The sequence below is a fragment of the Oncorhynchus gorbuscha genome, linkage group LG17 (genome assembly GCF_021184085.1).
Source record: "Oncorhynchus gorbuscha isolate QuinsamMale2020 ecotype Even-year linkage group LG17, OgorEven_v1.0, whole genome shotgun sequence".
NCBI lineage: Eukaryota > Metazoa > Chordata > Actinopteri > Salmoniformes > Salmonidae > Oncorhynchus > Oncorhynchus gorbuscha.
Window position 1 is genome coordinate 58,328,961 of NC_060189.1, and position 21,017 is coordinate 58,349,977.

Here is a 21,017-nt window from a genome sequence, read left to right on the forward strand (position 1 = left end):
GATAGAGAGGAGTGGAGGAGGAAATGAAAGCCTGCCCCGGAGAGAAATGTACATCTATGAACTGGAACCCCCCCCCCCCATTCCCCTCACCCCTGTCCTCAATCTCATAGCGTCAGTGACAGTCCAATAGTTCAGCCTAGTCTTGCATCTAAAGCCAGCTCGTTGCTGCCTGAACTAGTTATTCCAAAACCTTACATTAAAAAACATTTTTCAATGCGACAGTGATCTGTACTGAATTACAGTAGGAATCTAACACGCGAATAAGCAGTCACTTATCATAAGTCCTCCCTTAAACAACAAACGCCACCGTGAGAACATACAAACTCCGTACATTAATGCACAGCGAGACACCACACGACGGGCATATAGCGAAACGCTATACACACATACAGCCCGCAAAACAAACACTAATGTACACACACACACAGTCTAGATTAGACTCCCGTGTGTACACACCCAGCCACCCCCCTCCCCCATACCCACAGTCATCCTGCTCTGCCTGCATATGCAAACAAAGGGCCCCGTTTACAGCTAAGTGTCATTTCTCCATATCACCAAACAGAAGCTCTGAATAGGACACAGATGAATTAGGAGGTATTACCCAACATCCTTGAGTTTTCAGATTGAGGATTCAACAGAGGCTGAATGGGGGGTTTCATAACCCAAACTCGTTGACCCTCCGGCTTCAAGTGTATTGCCCCAAGCGAAGCAATCACACTGGCTCGCACTCACCTCTTATGAAGAGGTAAAAAAGTCCGCTCTGATGAAAAGACCCAGGTTTCATTTTCTCAAAGTGTAGAAACTCCTTGCTTTCCTTGTGTAATTAGAAGCACTACGTTCTAAAAACAAAGTCGCTAAACTCTCTATGGGGAAACACTTAAAGGACTATAGAGATGATAATCCCCGTCAAATGGGTTAAAGATGCTTTACAGCTATTTTTTTTAAACATTTCCTGTTGTAAAACAATACCCAAGTATACATACAGTAATGTACATATAGTTGAAGTTGGAAGTTTACATACCTTAGCCAAATACATTTTAACTCTGTTTTTCACAATTTCTGACATTTAAATAATGTAAATATGCCCTGTTTAAGGTCAGTTAGGATCACCACTTTATATTAAGAATGTGAAATGTCAGAATAATAGTAGAGAGAATGATTTATTTCATATTTTATTTCTTTCATCACATTTCCAGTTTGTCTGAAGTTTACATACACTCAATTAGTATTTGGTTGCATTGCCTTTAAATTGTTTAACATGGGACAAACGTTTCAGGTATCCTTCCACAAGCTTCCCACAATAAGTTGGGTGAATTTTAGCCCATTCCTCCTGACAGAGCTGGTGTAACTGAGTCAGGTTTGTAGGCCTCCTTGCTCACATATGCTTTTTCAATTCTGCCCACAAATTTTCAGTAAGATTGAGGTCATGCTTGGGGTCATTGTCCATTTGGAAGACCCATTTGCGACCAAGCTTTAACTGTCTTGAGATGTTGCTTCAATATATCCACATAATTTCCCAACCTCATGATGCCATCTATTCTTTGAAGTGCACCAGTCCCTCCTGCAGCAATGCACCCCCACAACATGATGCTGCCACCCCCATGCTTTAACATTGGGATGGTGTTCTTCGGCTTGCAGGCCTCCCCTTTTCCCTCCAAACATAACGATGGTCAATATGGCCAAACAGTTCTATTTTCGTTTCATCAGACCAGAGGACATTTCTCCATAAAGTACGATCTTTGTCCCCATGTGCAGTTGCAAACCGCAGTCTGGCTTTTTTTACAGCGGTTTTGGAGCAGTGGCTTCTTCCTTGCTGAGCGGCATTTCAGGTTATGTCGATATAGAACTAGTTTTACTGTGGATATAGATACTTTTGTACTGGTTTCCTCCAGCATCGACACAAGGTCCTTTGCTGTTGTTCTGGGATTGATTTGCACTTTTCGCACAAAAGTATGTTCATCTTTAGGAGACAGAACGCGTCTCCTTCCTGAGCGGTATGACGGCTGCGTGATCCAATGGTGTTTAAACGTCCGTACTATTTGTACAGATGGACATGGTACCTTCAGGCGTTTGGAAATTGCTCCCAAGGATGAACCAGACATGTGGAGGTCTACAATTTCTTTCTGAGGTCTTAGCTGATTTCTTTGATTTTCCCATAATGTCAAGCAAAGAGGCACTGAGTTTGAAGGTAGGCCTTGAAATACATCCACAGGTACACCTCCAATTGACTCAAATGATGTCACTGCTGGGCCAATGTTTTGAAGCCTTTTAGTGCCTTGCCTGGTAGTTGTGTGAAGGTTGTCGGAGCGTTGTGTGAAGGTTCACAGAGCGTTATGTGGGGGTTGGACTGGGTGTGTTTTGGCAGAGTCCGGGGCACCCTGCAGGATGTTCACCTTGCGGCGGGGCGCAGGCCTCATTATCACAGCAGGACCTGGTCACATCAAAGAGCTGAGGAAAGGGCAAACATTCCACTGAAGTGCCACTGTCAGCAGGCCTGGCTTCACCCTACCAGCTTGACCAGACCAGCAAGTGTGCTCACACACACACACACACATTTTTTTAGTTACCTATATAACGTAATCGCCACTTATCATGTACGAGCCCAGGCAAACACAGTGGAAAACCCCCACAATGAATGAGTCACACAACAGACTGCAGCTCTTCTTCCTGGCAGAGTTTATTGGAGAGGGAGAACACACAAACTCTCCCACACACCCACTTCACCTAAAATGTCAAGCAAAATTGTGATTCACCATCTAGGGATCCCCACAACACATTTTTTATAGAGTAAAATCTAAAATCGAGTGTACATTTTTTCATGTAGTTGGCTACAATATCAGCTAAGATGACAGAAATACTGGTTTCTAATGAGTTTCTAATGAGGTGATGGAGAGAAATGGAACTCTAGAGACCTCTGGTCTGAATCAGGTAACCGGTGAAGCTGACAACAAGTAGAAGTTGTGCACCTGAATCTGGCACCGCTCTTTAATTTTCTTATTGAATCAAACGGCAAGTCTTTTTTTCTCCCTGCCGATCCATTTTTAGCTACTACCCCACTGCTGCATGAACACACTGCATGGTATATCACTAGAAACCTTTTGGACTGCCGAGTTGCTACATTCATGCCAAGTTATCGCCACATTCACAACAACGAACGGTAAGTGAGCCAGAACCCTTAGAAGGGCACACAAATGAAAACGCAGCGCAAGCTAATGTTTAGCACTTGCTAAAACCCAAGCCTGAGTCTTCACAACACAATAACAGAAGGGGGAAATGGAGAGAAAAGAGAGAAAAACACCACAGAATGATTGGGAGAAAAAGTGCTGAGAAAGTCAGCCTCATGCGCCACGTTTTAGAAAGCAATGAACAAGAGAGGATTTGCCTGCTACACCTAGATAGTGCACCCCCCCCTGCTCTCAGCCAGGTATTCTGGGCATGAATGGCTGTCAGTTTGGATTTGGGAGCTCAGCGTTGAGGGGGGAGAATGGAGTCTGGCTGGAGTGGTGGGGGTCTTTGTGCCTGGCTCTACCTGTGGAGGAGAGAGCTGGAAGCAGCAGTCAGCTGGCAGACCCCTCTCAGAGCGCTAGCGAGCTCCATGCTAACTAGTAACTAACATGTGATATTGAGAGCTGTAGGCAGGTAGCAGACCCCTCTCAGAGCGCTAGCTAGCTCCATGCTAACTAGTAACTAACATGTGATATTGAGAGCTGTAGGCAGGTAGCAGACCCCTCTCAGAGCGCTAGCTCTCCATGCTAACTAGTAACTAACATGTGATATTGAGAGCTGTAGGCAGGTAGCAGACCCCTCTCAGAGCAGCTAGCACCATGCTAACTAGTAACTAACATGTGATATTGAGACCTGTAGGCAGGTAGCAGACCCCTCTCAGAGCGCTAGCTAGCTCCATGCTAACTAGTAACTAACGTGATATTGAGAGCTGTAGGCAGGTAGCAGACCGCACTCAAAGCGCTAGCGTCATAATAACTCATACAGTAACACTAGCCTAACATCTGTTAGTATAGTGATTCCCACTGTAGTATAGTGGTTCCCACTGAAGAATAATGAGACCATAGGCCTGGCCTACTGGTAAAATGAGGGGGTACTTCAGGGGTACTCTGGGAAGAGCAGAATTCAGTTGGTGGTACAATAACAGGTTTGGAACCACTGACTCAGTAGTCCTCTTTGACAGCGCTAACCAGTAAACACTAGCCATTGAGGGAAAGGGTAGGTTGCTTAGCCATAGGATCATGGAAAAGGTGAGAGCCAGTGGGGGACAGATGGCGACAGGCTGGCGGGGAGTGAATGTTTACGAGGATGGTTTGAAACGGCACGAGTTGAGGAGAGGAGCGTGTATCAGGGGTGAGTGATTTGAATGGGTGCCGCTTGAGCTGGGGAGTGTACTGACCTAGTTTCACTCGTGCGCACACACACACACACACACACAACCTTGGGGAAGTAAACACTCTGGCACAATGGCAGGTATCTAAATTCAATGACAACAGAGCAACACAGTGAGCTAACTCTGCGTCTGCTGATATATATTTATATTACTAATCTAAAAAGGCAGTGAAACATGTCCATACATATACTAATGTAGAAAAATGTGTTGTATGCACACCTATCGTATAGTAATGAATATTACATTAAAAATAATTTTGCTGACCAGCATTTTGCTCCCGTTTTAACCATAGCAACTTAGAGGATCCATTCTTCCCCAGAGCCATGACGCCTGTGTTCTAGCGATCTTACATGTGAACTTCTGACCCCATAGTCACATGATCAATGGCCTTTTCACCTCAGCGCACCTCTGCTTTTTGGAGACCAACGCCTCCTAGCCGTCTACTCCCACTGGCTAGGCAGCTAATAGCCAGGTAATAGACTTCAGCAGGCTATAGGATTACCTATAGTGAGTAATTAATTTCAGCTTCGTCGTCAAATATGAAGGGGAAACCTACAAAGTCAGTCAACATTTTTTTTTTAAATGCATGTTTTGATAAAAATGTGGGTGTTTCTACATAAGAGGCTTTAAACTACTATATATCTTACTCTCTAGCCCTGTATCAAGATATAGTGTTGTAAGCCCAGTCATCGTTACTATAAACCAAAGCATTCATCATTGTGGATCTGGTTACAACCCATTCTTGTCTTTTATAAAGTAAAGGACAGAAGTACAATAGGTCTGACTAGCAGCCCAGCTGTTGTTTAGGTGCAACTCCTCATTTTTAAAGGATTAACCGGTGAGACACTAAACACCTGCTTTTCAGCCTGGAATTAGTCATTAAAACCCCACATTTTCAGCTTCTCACACACACACACACACACACACACACACACACACACACACACACACACACACACACACACACACGCACACGCACGCGCGCGCGCGCACACACACACACACACACACACACACACACACACACACACACGCGCGCGCGCGCGCACACACACACACACACACACGGCCAGTCTCCTCAGATCTGAATGAAAACAAAGCTATTCTAAAAGGCGTAATCCCCTCGGAACAAATGGCTATTCTCCACTCATGTATGACTAGGCCCGCGTCCTAAATTACTCCCTATCCTCTTTATAGGGTATTACCTTTTAACAAGGCCCCTGAGGCTCTGGTCAAAATTTGTGCACTATATTGGGAATAGGTTGCCATTTGCAATGCGCACGAGGGAGCACTTCAGCCAGCCTTTCCAGGATCAACCCAATCACAAGAAAAGCTCCGCCCCTTTTGGTTACTTTTGTGAGACGCTTTTGTAGAGAGGTAAGGCAAACCAAAACAATGACCGTGTTAAAACATGGTCCCTAACAACGGTCGAACCTTTCTCTCAACCACCCCTTAAGAAATGGTAATCGTCTTACATTGTCGTGATATATTCAAATCCTGATTGTAAAGAAAGAAACTGCATGGGCCCAAGCCCAACACATGTAGCCTCGAGAGCACCATTCATTCAGCTGACATTACACTTGAAATAGATGCAGAATGACAACAAAATGAACACAACACAGTTATAATGCAATTCCATTTCTGTGGCTCTTGAAAATAATGGACTTGTACAGTATTTCCTTTGTGTATCAGAGTCTCATTTTAGACTTAGTGGGGGTAGCTATGTTTCCATCAGTCCAATCGTCACTCTTTACACTACAAGGCCTATCTCGTATGAGCCAATCGTAGTGTCTCTCTTCCAGCATGGCGAGAGATAGCGTGAGATCAACAGAGATCACCGACTCATGAATAGCACCTCAGTATGTAATTGCATTAAACCATTACAATGCTCAAAAGCTTCTGTGGTCTGAATACAGTCAAAACACAGGAACACAAAGAGAACGCAACACTCCGGTGGGCGACTAGCCGAGCATTCGTTCACACCTCTATCCAGATCTCCTGCCATATCAGAGGCATGAATTAACCAAAGCCAGGCTTGGTGCGCCGTGGACTTTTATGAAGTCAAAGAATCTCGGTGAAACGTCTATGAACCTGTCATATCCCATCATTATTATAGCTGTCCATCTCTGTGCAGAGAGAAGACCCTGTCTGTGTACAGGGTTCACATGAAGGGTGGAGTGGGATTGAATAGCAATTGAAGCGTCCCTCTCTCCACCAAGGCGCCCATCTTGATTCCTCTTTTCTTGGTGGCGAATGAGGGGGATGAGGAGGAGGGATAGGAGGTGGTGGGGGGGTCACTTGATTTTTTCGTCCCCTTTCATCTCAAAGATAGGTGCGTGGCGGGCGGCAGAGGGGGATGAGGTTGGGGCTCTGGATCGATTTGATATTTGGATGCATTGTTTGATGATGGGGAGCTCAAAGCCGAGGACGTCCCTCTGAAGTCTCCCCTGACGGGAGACATGAAAAGTCTCACCTGGTTCCCCGAGCGAAACGGAGGGTCTATGTACTGGGGTGGGTAGATTGGGCAGACAGACGCCACACCAACTGAGACATTTTTTCCACTGTAGCTCCCGTAAATGTTCTCATTTTAGAGCTCAATCCTTGTCTCACATTGTCTATCAATAATTATAAATCAAAACATGTATTTTCCAATATTTTCAATACAGAATAGCAAGACTGTCAACACTTAGTTCCTAGTCTAGACTTAGTTCCTAGTCAATCCACTCCGTTTCATTTAATCACCATTTTAGTTTGTCTTTATAAAACAATCGACGTCATCATATAATCACTGGTACCCTAGAGCTGGGACGACACTCTAGAGCTGGGACGACACTCTAGAGCTGGGACGACACTCTAGAGCTGGGACACTCTAGAGCTGGGACTCTAGAGCTGGGACGACACTCTAGAGCTGGGACGACACTCTAGAGCTGGGACGACACTCTAGAGCTGGGACGACACTCTAGAGCTGGGACGACACTCTAGAGCTGGGACGACACTCTAGAGCTGGGACGACAAGCCGGAAATGATCGACACTGACCAAACCAATTGACCAAACATTTGGCTGATATCGTTCATTAGGAAAAATAACCTCTAGGGCCCAACTGGAGAAATGTGTTAAATGCTAATATGGGTGATTGTTAAATGGGACAATCGATAGCTACAACATCCAAAGTAGTAGTAACAGCAGTTAAGGGTCATATAAATGCCAACAAAAATAACTTTGGTGTGCGTTAATGTTATACACGCATCGTTCAATTGGTCTTTATCATGAGAATTCAGTCGATTTACCGTAATATGGATTTTTGTCCATATCGGCCCAGCTCTACTCCACCCCTTGTCTTAACACCAGTGTAAATCTAATGTCCTTAATGTGTGTGTCTGTGTGTATCCCCAGGAGAAAATAACAGCCTTCTCTTCCATCACCACCAGACTAGCCCCAGATGAAAATGATGATCAAAGGAAATAGAGGAGAGAGGAAGGAGGAGAGGAGAACAGAGTGTAGCTCATCAGATGAACAAACACACTCTTGCTGGATATCTTTATGGGTTTCATCACCCGGCATCAAGTGACTCTCCGCCGAGCACAGCTAAACAAAAGAGCTGTTTTCGTCTTCATGAGGAAGAGAGAATATCTTTCCCTTTAAATGAGGTCATCTGTTCCAATAATAGACGGCTGGTATATTGCGATGTTTGTCAATTCTAGTGGTTACAGAACACTAATCAGAATCAGGTGGCCATAATCACTTCAGGAGAGGCAAAGATTTGCATCATTTCAGCATTGTTCCCCAACAAAACATGACCCAGGACCCAAGACCTGCTGCTAAGTGTCGTGGTGTGGTGTGTGTTGCATACTGTAGCAGTGGTAAGGCCCAGACCCATAGCAAGAGAGAGGAGAGAGAAAGAGAGAGGCAGGAGTCCCATTCTATTCTGTTTCCATCTCTTCTCTCTGTGACCCGCAGCCATGCAGACTATCTCTCCAGCCGCGCTCCTCTCTCCAGCCACGGCAAATTGGGTGCCCGGGGTGCAAGCCTGGGCCAAGCCTGGCATTTGGGGGCCATCCGAGGCACCGGGCATGAGGGGTAGAGATATGGCACTGAAGGGGGACGGAGAGAGCAGCGTAGTGAGGGGGCGACATCAGGCACGAGCCCCAACACAAAGGGAACAGGGCTCGTTAGAGAGACGGAGCTAGCTAGCTAGAGCTCCATGGCAATCACTGTCTGCCTCTCTCCCCCTCCCTCTCTCCCTCTGCTCGCCTCAGTCATAAATATGGCTACATCTGCAAGTGTAATCACTCCATTGTGGCCCGATTTTCTGCTCTGCTGGACGGCGGCATGGCGGCCTGCTTTTCAGCACCTCTCCCTCGCTCCCCTTCCTTCCCTCCCATGTCCGTGACCCAGTGGTGACTTCTCCTGGCTGGCTGGCGAAGGCCAGTCAGTGAGTCTCTGAGATTACAGACACGCAGTCAGTCACTCAGGTAACAGAGTTACTAATCTGGCCCTGTTGAATTACACATAATTGCCTCGGCACTGTGATTGATTTCAGCCCTGGAAAGGAAAAGACAACCCCCCCCGCCCCCCGCCCCCCTCTCCTCTCTTCCACTCCGACATGCATACACCCCTCCTCCCTCTCTCCCCTTCTCCGGCACTCCAGCGTGAGCAGCAGCCAAGACTCTCCAGCTAGTAGGAGGCTTTGAAGAGATCAAAGCCGAGGCCGGGAGCAGTTGTGCACCCTGGGAATATGGATACGGGGAGGCTCTCTACTCCTCAGACCTATTTTCCAGCGTCATGTCGGATTGCAGCTGTATTGCATTTTGCCAGTTTTCTTAATGCTCTTGGTTTTTACTTTGACATCAGTGATCCCCCCCCCCCCCCTGTAGGTTTCTTCAAAAACAAGGGGGAGGAAAAAGAGAGGGAGTGGGGGAGAAGGAGGAGGAGAAAGAAGGCAGGAGAGAGGGGAAAGGGAAATGGGGGGATGGAAAAGGAGGGAGAGAAAGAGATCTACGGCTGATTTTTTTTCTTCACAACTCCATAATAGGGCAGTTGAAATGAGAAGGGGGCAGAATGCTGCATTTGTTTTCAATTCCGAGGCTGATATCAAAGGAGCGGCAAACTTTTATGGGTTTCCCAAAAATTAAAGACCATTCAAAGAGCTGTTTTCTTACATGCTTTTTATAGCCAAGACCACACAAAATGAATTGACAGCAAACCCCTCCTCCTGTCCACCCTAGTTCTGCAAGCTCCAACAGAAAGGAAATGGAAAGGGGGATACCTACTCAGTTGAATGCATTTTGAATGCATTCAACTGAAATGTGTCTTCCGCAGTGTGTGTGCGCGTGCGCTCGGTCGCTCTCACACTCCAGCCAGTATGTGTACAGTATATGTTGTGAATAGTTAAGAGGGGAGAAAATAAATGACGCATTCGATGTGCGCTAGCAAAAACAAAAAGAAGGGGGAAAAAGTGCTATAACCATCTATCCATTTAACAGCTGGGTTAATAAAGACTGGTGACGAGGCAAGGCGAGCAGCACAGACCCCTTTGTACAGTAACTATACCGACCCTATACCCAACCTTCTACACTGATGAGAATTCATCTTTCAGCTCTGTCAGATAAACACACACACACACACACACACACACACACACACACACACACACACACACACACACACACACACACACACACACACACACACACACACACACACACACACACACACACACACACACACACACACACACACACACACACACCACAGCACACACAAAGAAGTAATGAGCTTCTGAAAAATATAAAGGAGGGAAAAAAAACAAGAGTAACTTGATGGTAACAGAGCGGCTATTGATCAAGTCACACAAGGACAAGTCAGGGCTGTTTGCTGGTTCTCTCTTAAGTACGGAGCGCTGGGAGGAGTTACACTCAGTGTTTCACCCCTGCAGCTCCCATTGTCCCGGTCAGTTACTGCCTGAACTACATGGTACAAAGCACCAAATATAGACCTGGTTTTCACTAAACTAAAAAAGGGATGATTTTATGATAATGTTGCAACAGTGAGGAACTATTTGGAGACTAAATACAACTAGTGACATCAAAAGGGTTTCAGCCACACCACTTCAAAAGCCTCCCCATTCATCTCCAGTTGCAGCGCGTCAATGTGGAAAAACAACAGTGTTTTGCTTGGCGTCTTGGCTTTGTGGTGGAGCCAGTCTTATCAGCAGTGTTTAGGTGGTGGAGGGAGGCTAGGAGTCGGGCTCCGGTCCCTGTGTGCCGAACTGAGCTCCCACAGAGTGGCTTCAATAGGAGCCACGCAGCCTGGGGAGTGGAGGGACTTTCACCAGGTGCCCTTCTGCCCGGGAGTCAAAACAGCCTGGGGAGTGGAGGGACTTTTACCAGGGGACCTTCTGCCCGGGAGTCAAAACAACAAGCTGGAGTGACACAACCAGCGCCACACGACCAACGCCACACGTAGACAACAAAAGCCACTATCCTCTCTAACCTTCCACTCCCTCCCTCCCACCCACCCAACCACCCACCCACCCACCCAACCCCCCCCACCCAACCCCCCCACCCCAACTCAAGTACACGCCTGTCCACTCCTTTCCGTATTCCCTGTGAAGCCCCACTCAGCAGGTGCTGTGGCTGGGCCCGGCCTCGCCTGTGCAGGCTGGCTGGCTCCATGGAGCAGAGACAGGCTATCTTTCCCTCAGTAGGATGGATGAACGAGGGAGAAGCGAGGGGGGCTAGAGTGTTTTGATGTCCTCATCTATGATGACAGTCTCGTTTTGGTGAGAGCATGAGAGAGCACATGAAAACAAACACTCACACACACACACACAAACGATACGATAGATGTTTTACCATATTCCCACAATGCTCTGTTACAAGTTTCATAAAATAAAGTTTAAAAAACATGACACACTGTCCATATAGTCAAAACATGAGCGAACAACATTCCCACAGTCCGTCAGCGTCGTAACACAAATTCACACCACATTATGTGAACACTTGGTGCATCCTTGCCTGGACTTATTTTGTCTTCTCATCTTACAGGGAGAAAAAGGAAAAAAACACCAGTCGTTTCAATTTAGGGAGAGGATAATTCCTCCCAGCTCCACTTAACAAGATGAAAGACTTTGATAAGGGGATTGCAACCACATGGAATCATTACCGTGGAGGGAACGCCATATGGAATAAATGTGTGGACCAGCCTCCTCACCATGTACCATACAGTACAGTAGTTTGACGCACGCTCCGTGTCAATGATACTGTTTATAGAGAGCTGAGACCCAGAAGCACACAAAGGGTGGGAGGATGCTGGAGCTTTCTGTGAGGTCTACACAGTGTGACACACGCATGCACGCGCACACACACACACACACACACACACACACACACACACACACACACACACACACACACACACACACACACACACACACACACACACACACACACACACACACACACACACACACACACACACACACCCTGCTCCTTGTCAGACCTGCATAGCAGATGACATCAATGCCACAATGATCCTCTGATGGTCCTTTAAATTTAACCCCCCCCCTTCCCCAAAAATGTTTTTTTTTCAACTTTAAATAATTGACTCTTTTCAAAATGTCATGTTTGGTCACAAAATATAGTAATATAATAATATATGTTTGTGGGCCAATTTTAGGCAACGCCATCCAGCGGCAGACTCATACATCAAATAGATCCCAGCTGCTTCACAAATCACAACAGAACGCTCTGCTCGATTCAGCGCCTCCGCTTTACAAACCCGCAGTCGTGGATAAAGAACTACACATGGCGCCGCACGTTGCCGCAAACTACACTGCGCGTGGACATGAAGGGCTCCTGGGAAATGTGGTCTTCTCATAACAGGGACCGGTGCTGAATGGGGCCAGGGTTTGAGACCATGAGGACAGATACACATGGCACTGGGGGTGACGCGGGGTATGTCTCAAGTGGCACCCTATTATTAGTGCGCTACTGTTGACTAGTCATATGGGGCCTGGTCTAAAGTAGTGCACTACTGTTGACTAGTCATATGGGGCCTGGTCTAAAGTAGTGCACTACTGTTGACTAGTCATATGGGGCCTGGTCTAAAGTAGTGCACTACTGATGACTAGTCATATGGGGCCTGGTCTAAAGTAGTGCACTATATAAGGAATATGGTTCCATTTGGGATGTAAGCGAGAAAAGGGGAGCGCGGTAAATCCCGTTAGGTAAGCCCGGGTTAGTGATTCCACACCGCCGCGCAACGCCGCCAAGGAGATCCGTCACGTTCTCGCTGACATCAAAGGGGAACCGCAGTCTCCCCCACGGGCTCTCACACACCACAAGGGCCCGCCACCGAGGGGGAAGACAGGGGGAGGGAGGTATGGCCTGGGAGGGGCAGCGAATGGTTCCCTCAGCTCTCTGCTCACCAAAAGCCCAGCTTAAAATCAGCTATGGCGATTCCATCTTCCCGGAATGCTGCACTGACAGGCTGGAGACTGGGTGCTTGGAGATCCTCGACTTGTGCTTGGAACAAGGTAGTGGATTCAAAGTTCTAGATTTAAAGTAAGGTAGTGTGTGAAAATGGCTTCCACCGTTACAGGCTTGGTGGTTCCAAGTTAAAAGTTGTCATCCTCAAATTCAGATGTTTGATGAGAAGGTGACAGAAGTTTAAACTAGGACTGGATCCAAAGAGGAGCATTCTATTAAACCACAGTAATCCTGAAGCTATACATCTGCTACAACGACTCAAATAGCACTTCTCATTGACTCCAGTGCACAAGTTCTACATGCACTTTCTACAGTGGGAAAACAGAGGGGTTGAGTTAACGCACATACAGGAATGTGTTAGCTCGATAAGTCCTAGATTTTAGCCAGAGAGATGTGAGAGCTTGATTCCAAGCTGCCAGCCCATTCAGACATCGAGCGTGGTCTTCACAAAGACTTAACAGAGGCCAGAGTAGGGAACACAATCCCCCGTCTCTTCCCAGAGTTCTGTACAGTCCGGCCCTCTGGCCATGGGAGCTGGAAATATGAGCCATCACACACGCACAGTCACTTTAAATAATCCAATATGCAACAGTCAAACCTCACACGACCCTATATGTGAAGACTCAAAGAACACACACACACGCGAGAGAACATGTCACTACAGTTCTCACTGACACCAATATACAGTATAACTGTAGATAACACTTTAAACAGAATAGTAGATGTATTTACTTCACTAGGCTTCTGGGAAGACTAAATAGTGGCAGGCAGGGTTTTCAATGGATTCCTCTGGAACAAACCACACCAACCAAGAGCCAACAAATACTGCTACAAAGTGTCAACTCTGTACTGACAATGTAATGAGCAAGTAGAAAACCCTAATATGACACAACCCTCACTTTATCTGTTATAATAAAGATCAGAATAATAATAATAATGAATCATTCATTTTCATTTCACCAAGTAAGCTTTAGACCTGGGGCGGCAGGTAGCCTGGTGGTTAGAGCGTTTGGCCAGTAACCGAAAGGTTGCTAGATCGAATCCCCGAACTGACAAGGTAAAAATCTGTCATTGTAAATAACAATTTGTTCTTAACTGACTTGCCTGGTTAAATTAAATAATTAAAAAGACCTCAACTGTAAACCAGGACAACCACCTCCAGAGATGAAGGGATATCTAACATCCAACTGAGATCATCTCGTCTTTCCACAGAACTTTATTGAATCAACTACACAGAAACAATCTCCATATGTGCTACTGTTCGTGGGGACTCCACCACACTAACCCTATGCACAGCTGAACTTCTCAAACCCTCTAAACCAAGAACATCCATTCCTTCTCCTTTAAAATATCTAGCACAACGCCTCAGAGGTCCTTGCTTCCCTCTCAAAAATCTGCTGACAATCAGCAACTCTGAACAGCTCTGTCAGTTGGGCCTCATGCACAGGAATGCCATGGCCAATGAAAATCAATCTAAACTGTAGAGGGAGGGAAGAAAGGGAGAGAACGCGCCTTTGATCTGGGTGAAAACTGATCCTAGGCCTGCAGATACTGTGGCTGCGGTGGCCGGCAGGCTTGATTCAACAGCCAGGCAGCACACACATTTCACATCCAGCCAATCAACAACCAGGCAGCACATACACGTTTCACATCCAGCCAATCAACAGTCAGGCAGCACATACACATTTCACATCAGACTTGTGTTCCAACTTCCATGACTGCACCGCCACCAACCGTATCCATTTTAAGTGAGAGAAACGTACATAAAATTGACTAACGATTTATTGAAGACGGGGAAATTTGGCCAAACAAAAAGCGGGCTGCGGCCACGGTGAATGAAATGAGTGTTTAAAACGGTCCCGGCAGCGAGAGGAGGGGCCAAATCACAGGAGTCATTTCTTTATTTAAGGAAGTTTGGATGGAAGCCCCTCAGTCCTTGAGAAGTTCTCCATTCCATAAGTATCCAAAACAATTATATTGGAGATGAAAATTGTCTGAAGAAATCCCTCCGGTCAGAGGACTCCTATACAAGAGTAAAGTGGGTGTACCGCTGCCACGAGATCAGAACACCGTTCACTTTGTATTGTCAGCCATGTTCACACAGTCGCTACACAGACTTCAAACCCTTCAAATGAATTTCATGATGAAACCAACTCAGACACACAGGCAGACATAAGCCAGAGTCTTTGGTCCTTGAACAATACGTATATGTCTGTGTCCTCTAGTCTATGTGCTAGCAGGGTGCAGGGACAGGCTTTGGGAGGCACCGAGCCATAGCGAGACTGGGTGTATTCACACACACACACACACACACACACACACACACACACCAAACAGGATTAGGGTGGACAGCTGCTGGCATGCCCTGGCGTTTTGCGTCTGTCTTGCTGCTAATGTTCAAAAAGGGACAGACACAGGAAGCCAGCCACAAGGCCTACAGCCTGAAATGAATACTGTTATCTTATAGGGACTATAAGCATGGTGACATACGGCAACTCTGGCTATTTCCGCAAACTCCATCTTCAAATGGGATGTTGCCGTTAGGCCTCCGCGACCACGTCAGCGTAATCGGTGGGCTTACTGTCGATGTGTAAACAGACATTGATTAAGTTAACAAGGCGCGAGAAATAATGCATCATATAAATGTCGTTAATCTGCTGGAAAGTATGAGAGGCATGTGGGGGAGACTAGATCACGTGGTTGCCAAGGGGACAGACCATCACAACATTACCCGGTGCATGTTATATACGGCTATCACAAACCGGGCTACATCACACTAGGAAGGCGGTGGAAGAGAGGCAAAGAACATTCTAGAGTTGAAAAGATGGTAGAAAAGATGAATGGAAATGTCCATACACAGTTATATTAGAAAACAAATCACAGGGTGAGCACACTCTTCTTAGGGGTTTAGACCTGGTTAAGTATTTAAGATGGAATCAAACTTGAGGCAGTGAAAATGCACTAGACACAAACTGGGCTAGCTAGCTTGACAGATTGGTGGAAGTGATTGATTGATGGAGGTATAGTGTAACTAGACTCACCGTTCTGGGCATGGGCGGCGACAGGGAGCCGTTGTTCATGTAGGAGTCGTTGTTCATATTAGTCATCATGATGTAACCTGGGTATCCAGAGTATTGGTGACCTTTGTTGTACATGTCTAGGTGTTTCCCTGGAAACGGGCCCAAGAGACAGAAAAGTGTGAACTTGAGGCTTGGTAAAAATCGTACATTTACGATCATTAATGGAAGATTTGTTAGAGAACTTGAGTCAAGCACATTATTAATCTCCATTAGCATTTGGGCCTTTTTATAGAATAGCATCTCTAAGCAACAGTCTGATCAAGTAACATAACAGCAATATTCACCGCCATCATAACTTCAGCAGTTCAGAGTCATTGGGAAAATCTCCTGGAGTTTATAGCCTACTACTAATACAGTTACATGTGAATAGTCATTGCCAAGTTACAGTCTCTAACAACACTGGGTTCATCTGGCACTATGACTATCGCATCATCGCTCCACGCATGCCTCTTGATGGCGTAATGATATCGCTGTCGACCGCTGTGACCCAGCACCCTCCGTTTCACCAGTCTTTTGTCTCTCATGTCTTGGAGAAAGGGGAGAGGAGGGCTGTACTATACAGCGTAACAATGGCGTCCCTCCGTGCCAATTAGCGTCAATTAGGAGGAACATACAGACTGTGTCAAAACAAGAGATGCCCCTACTGTTCCCCACGCCTCTGACCTAAAGAGAGAGCATTTGTTCGGGTCCGTCCCCCTGCCTGAATAGAAACTCGCCACAAACTATTTGGTGGCTGTTGGTTGTCACTTTCTGGGGAGAGGGGCTGGTGTGTGTGTCTGGTAGATTGATAGCAACATGGGCTTGTTGTGGGGAAAGGGAGTGTTTGGTTTGAGGGGGTCCTATTCAGAGCTGCTGGGGGAACAAAGAAGAGCCACTCTTAACAGAACAGAGCTCCAATCATGACCCGCAGCTCTATCTGGGGTCAGAATACAGCCTGGACCAAATAAAGGGATCAAATGAGTCTGGTGCTGTCGCACAGCAGCAACATGTTGCACGGGACAAAACACACAGAGACGGAGACACAAAGAGAGAGATACGGAGACAGAGAGTGTGTGTACAAAATGAACCAAGGAGAATATTAACAGTCACTCACTACTAGTATCAGAGAGCCACATGCTTAAGTCACTGCCTGTCTTCACAGGTTTTCATTCATGTCAACTTAGCAATTGAAATGCATCGGTATTGTATCTTTCTGATGACCAGGCAAGGGGCCGCAGCCATTGGGTTATTCAACCATTCTCTGCATAAATAATAACATGTCCTACGGACCACAAAAGACTTGCATATAGAACACTTTTTCCCATTCAGTTCATGTCCTGACTAGAATCAATTCAGATATCATCTCTGCATCAGAATGAACTGGGGTCAGATAAGAAAATGGACCATGATGTGACTGATCGGTGCTGAATAGAAAATGAAGTGGGTGGAGATAATGAAGCTTTTCCAGTCTACCATCTTTCTTCCCTTTAAAAATACAAATTAAATCTTTCAATAATCAAGCCTCCAGAAACTGATTGTAATATTGTACCGTTAATCTTGGCTCAATGTGACCCATACATAAGTGCAGATCTCTGCAACATGCTGATAACTGACAGGATAATATTTAATGTGATGTGTGTCACTTACCATCGTCGTGATGGTCTCTGTGTTTTTCATGATATGAGTCTTGGGATATTTGGGATTGTCTAGTTCCCTGTGAAAGACGGAGACAGAAATTAGGTGATTAAATTCGTAAAAAATTCACCAACACACACACACACACACGCTGCTATGGCCTGTGCTTTCAGCTTGTCCCCGGACTTAAGAACACATACACAGTGAGGCGAGAAGGGTTGACGGAGCGGTCTGTATCAACCCCTCAACGAGCCACTTAATTAAGCTTTATGTCCTTAAGGAGCTTACAAATTAACCTGCATCAGTCTGCTTTCATTTTCACCAACCAATTTAATCAAAGCTCCAACCAAATTCAAAATCAAATGCATCACGGTGGCATATGATGCTTTCCAATACTAACGTGCTCTACACAAAATAACTGCGAAAATAGAGAAGAGGGGATGATGTTTACGGTGTAGTCGACTGCTTTTCCAAAATACCGTGAACCCCTCCACATGCATCTCCTTTCCCCCTCCCTCCTCGAATGGGAACGCGTAGAAAGACCTCCTTTTGGAGTTCACTTCCCTGGGGCTGGCTTCCAGCAGAGTCACGGAACTTCACTGGATTCTCAATTAACATTCAACCTCCGTCTTATTTGCGTCTGTGACAGCTGTAACTATATGAGCTCGGCCCAGAGTCAGTAGGTACCCTAATTCCATTAACATTGGATAATGACAAATGGCAACAGCTAATTGCGCTAGGTTTACATTTGAATACATACAGCATCCAGAGCTAGAGACTTAGTAACAGCTGCCTAGCCCAGATAAAAAAAATGATATATTCAGGCACAAAGTTAAACTTACTATTGAATATGAAACTCACTGCACTGAGGAGGGATGTGACAGTCACGAGGTCTAAAACGATGTAAGCTACTCTTGTTACAGCTCTTATAAATGCATTAGATACATGATTGAGATAAAGGAATGACAGTGGATTTAAATACATAAGCAATGTGAACAAAATAGCTACCAGCATTACCTTCAAACCTGTATTGTGGCAGTGACATTTCTTTCATATTTCAAATATGAATACGATCTATATCAAAACTAAACATTTCCATTAATCCGCCCCAATTTAATTCCGTCCTTTAACAATGTGTTGTCTCTCCATGAAATGGCCATAATCTCCACAAAACACGCAGAAATGTGTTGGCCTTATTTCACATTGGGAACATGAGTGTCACTGTAATCGAGAGGTGCTACATTTTGTCAGGTGTGGTTTTCCTTCGAAGATCATTTCATCTGGATTTCCCTTTGAAAAAAACAAACATTTATTTTATATCAAATACGAATTTGATCTGTCCAAAAACACTTTAATATTTTATATTATTCATAGTTTACATTATCCAACCTGGTGAAACATTGTTTAATTAAATCACCTAACCCATAGCGATATTGATATTGTTACTGTAATAATTCTAAGTAGGCTTTTTTTTATCAAGACAATTATTGTTATACTAATAATATTACTACTACTACTAATAATAATAATAATAATAACTATAATAATAATAATTCAATAGGGCTAATTGAATATTGCAATAGGCCTAACAAAATCATTCAGAATCTATTCACGAATTCCTCACCTACTGTGCAATATTTAATTTAAAATATCAAATAACCTTCTAAAAACTGTACAACAGTTCTCTGAATTGTATAAAAATATTATCTCACGTTAAATTGTTCTGTATGTTTTGACCTTTGGTATAATTCGTCAACAATGTTTTGAAAAGCTCTGCAGCCACGTGCAGCAGATTTATTTATGAGCCTCTGTTTACAACTGATTACAAACAGAACATGGCTACTATTTACAGATTAAAATAGTCATATTACACACATATAATATTAGGCTGCACATCACTTTCTTAATTATGACAAAACCAAACACAGTTTGGGCAAATATCCAGTCATTTTATCAGCTTTTCAGCTTTTATCAACTTTCATAAAATGTCCAACTGACTCCCCTGAAATGGGGGCTATTATTTAGGGACAGGTGAACTTGAATGAATATGTTGTCAGGAATTTGATGGACATTTATTTAGGCTAGCCTATATAAAGGCTTGGCAACATGTAACACTGGACTTAAGTACACAAGAGGAAATACTTACATCATGATTGCTGTTTGGACTCGTCTCTGACTCATTTACTAAAGATGACTTGATATCTGCCAAGTCTCCCTCGTCTTCCTCTGAGTGACTGAGTTCTGCGAATATTTGTTCTTGGTCTCCCTCATCCTTGAACGGAATCATTTCGTCGGTGGCACAAAGCTCAGGGTCCCCGCCACCACCACCACCTGCTAGTTGTGGCATTTTGATTCAGTCGAAGTACTCGCACTGTCCAAATTGGAGGAACTATCGAAATCCCCAAAAGGAAACCAAAAATGTTCCTTGAAGCGGCTTGAAGTGTTGCGCTCCGCTCCGTACCCTGGAGGAAACTGCGTGCGATCACGTTTTTGTTTTAGCTAAATTAACAGGAGATCCTTTTTGTCGTTGTTTTTCGAAATATTATGATTCTTACAATGATTCAAATTCTAAATATCCGAAATTGAAGACGTTATCGGCAAAAGCGGGTGTGTAGTGCACGCTCAACCCGCGGCACTCGCCAGTTCGGCTCTTTAAAATGTCAGAAGTCAAAACCTCATCACGAGAGTCAGATGTGCCGTTAGATTTGGCAGAGGAGGGCACACACCCGGGAGCTCCGCTAACGGTCAAAGTGCATGTAGAAAAAAACTTCTGCTTATATTTATTTCCTCGTTCTGGGGTCCTGTGAGAGTTGCAGTCCTTTCGTGGAAAAAAAATAAGGAAAAATATAATTTAAAAAACGCGTCTCTGAATCTCGTGCTGCCTGTTTGTCACAAGTAGAACACTATTTATTTCCCCCACTTAAACAATACTGCGCATCTATCCCTATTAGAATGAACATACATACTTGAACTGAATAACGGCTAAAAAAAAGTAATAAACTATACAAAAGATCGAGGAGTGCGTTATAAACCGATACGCTGTGGACCGACTTCCAAACTGGAGCACCGCTCCGTAAGAAATGTAGCTCTCCTTCCCGGTCCTCTGTCTCTTCTCTCTCTGCCTTCTCTCTCGCAGCGACTGGGAGGATCGAGATGAAAGGGAAGCCGCCGCTGTGATTGACACTACACCGATTGATACTCCTAAGAGAGCGAAGGGTACGGAGATTTATACATACTGTAGCTCACAACAAATGGGTAGACAGGGAAGGAAGGAGTGGGGGCGGGTCGAAGCGGTGATGAAGCTGACGCCAATGCATATGATAGAGTAGGGCCTAAGAGGCTATAATAGACAGATTCACTAAAACAATAAAAACGAGAAAAGGGTGACGTTTGGATACACAGAATTACTGTTGGATGGTGACCACTGTGGACTATGT

The 21,017-nt window shown here is 45.1% G+C and overlaps 1 protein-coding gene across 1 annotated transcript in view; it reads right to left on the reverse strand.

The window, feature by feature from the left end:
* Window positions 1–20,826, reverse strand: part of LOC124002045 (lymphoid enhancer-binding factor 1-like) — a 33,746-nt gene extending 12,920 nt beyond the window's left edge. Inside the window, exons 1-3 of the mRNA XM_046309264.1 lie at window positions 19,727–20,826; window positions 17,593–17,659; window positions 15,928–16,055 (exon numbers count right to left, since the gene is read on the reverse strand). Of these exons, the coding sequence (XP_046165220.1) occupies window positions 15,928–16,055; window positions 17,593–17,659; window positions 19,727–19,927 (396 nt within the window). The 5' untranslated portion in view covers window positions 19,928–20,826. The remainder of the gene's footprint in view (window positions 1–15,927; window positions 16,056–17,592; window positions 17,660–19,726) is intronic.
* Window positions 20,827–21,017: the final 191 nt, after the last annotated feature.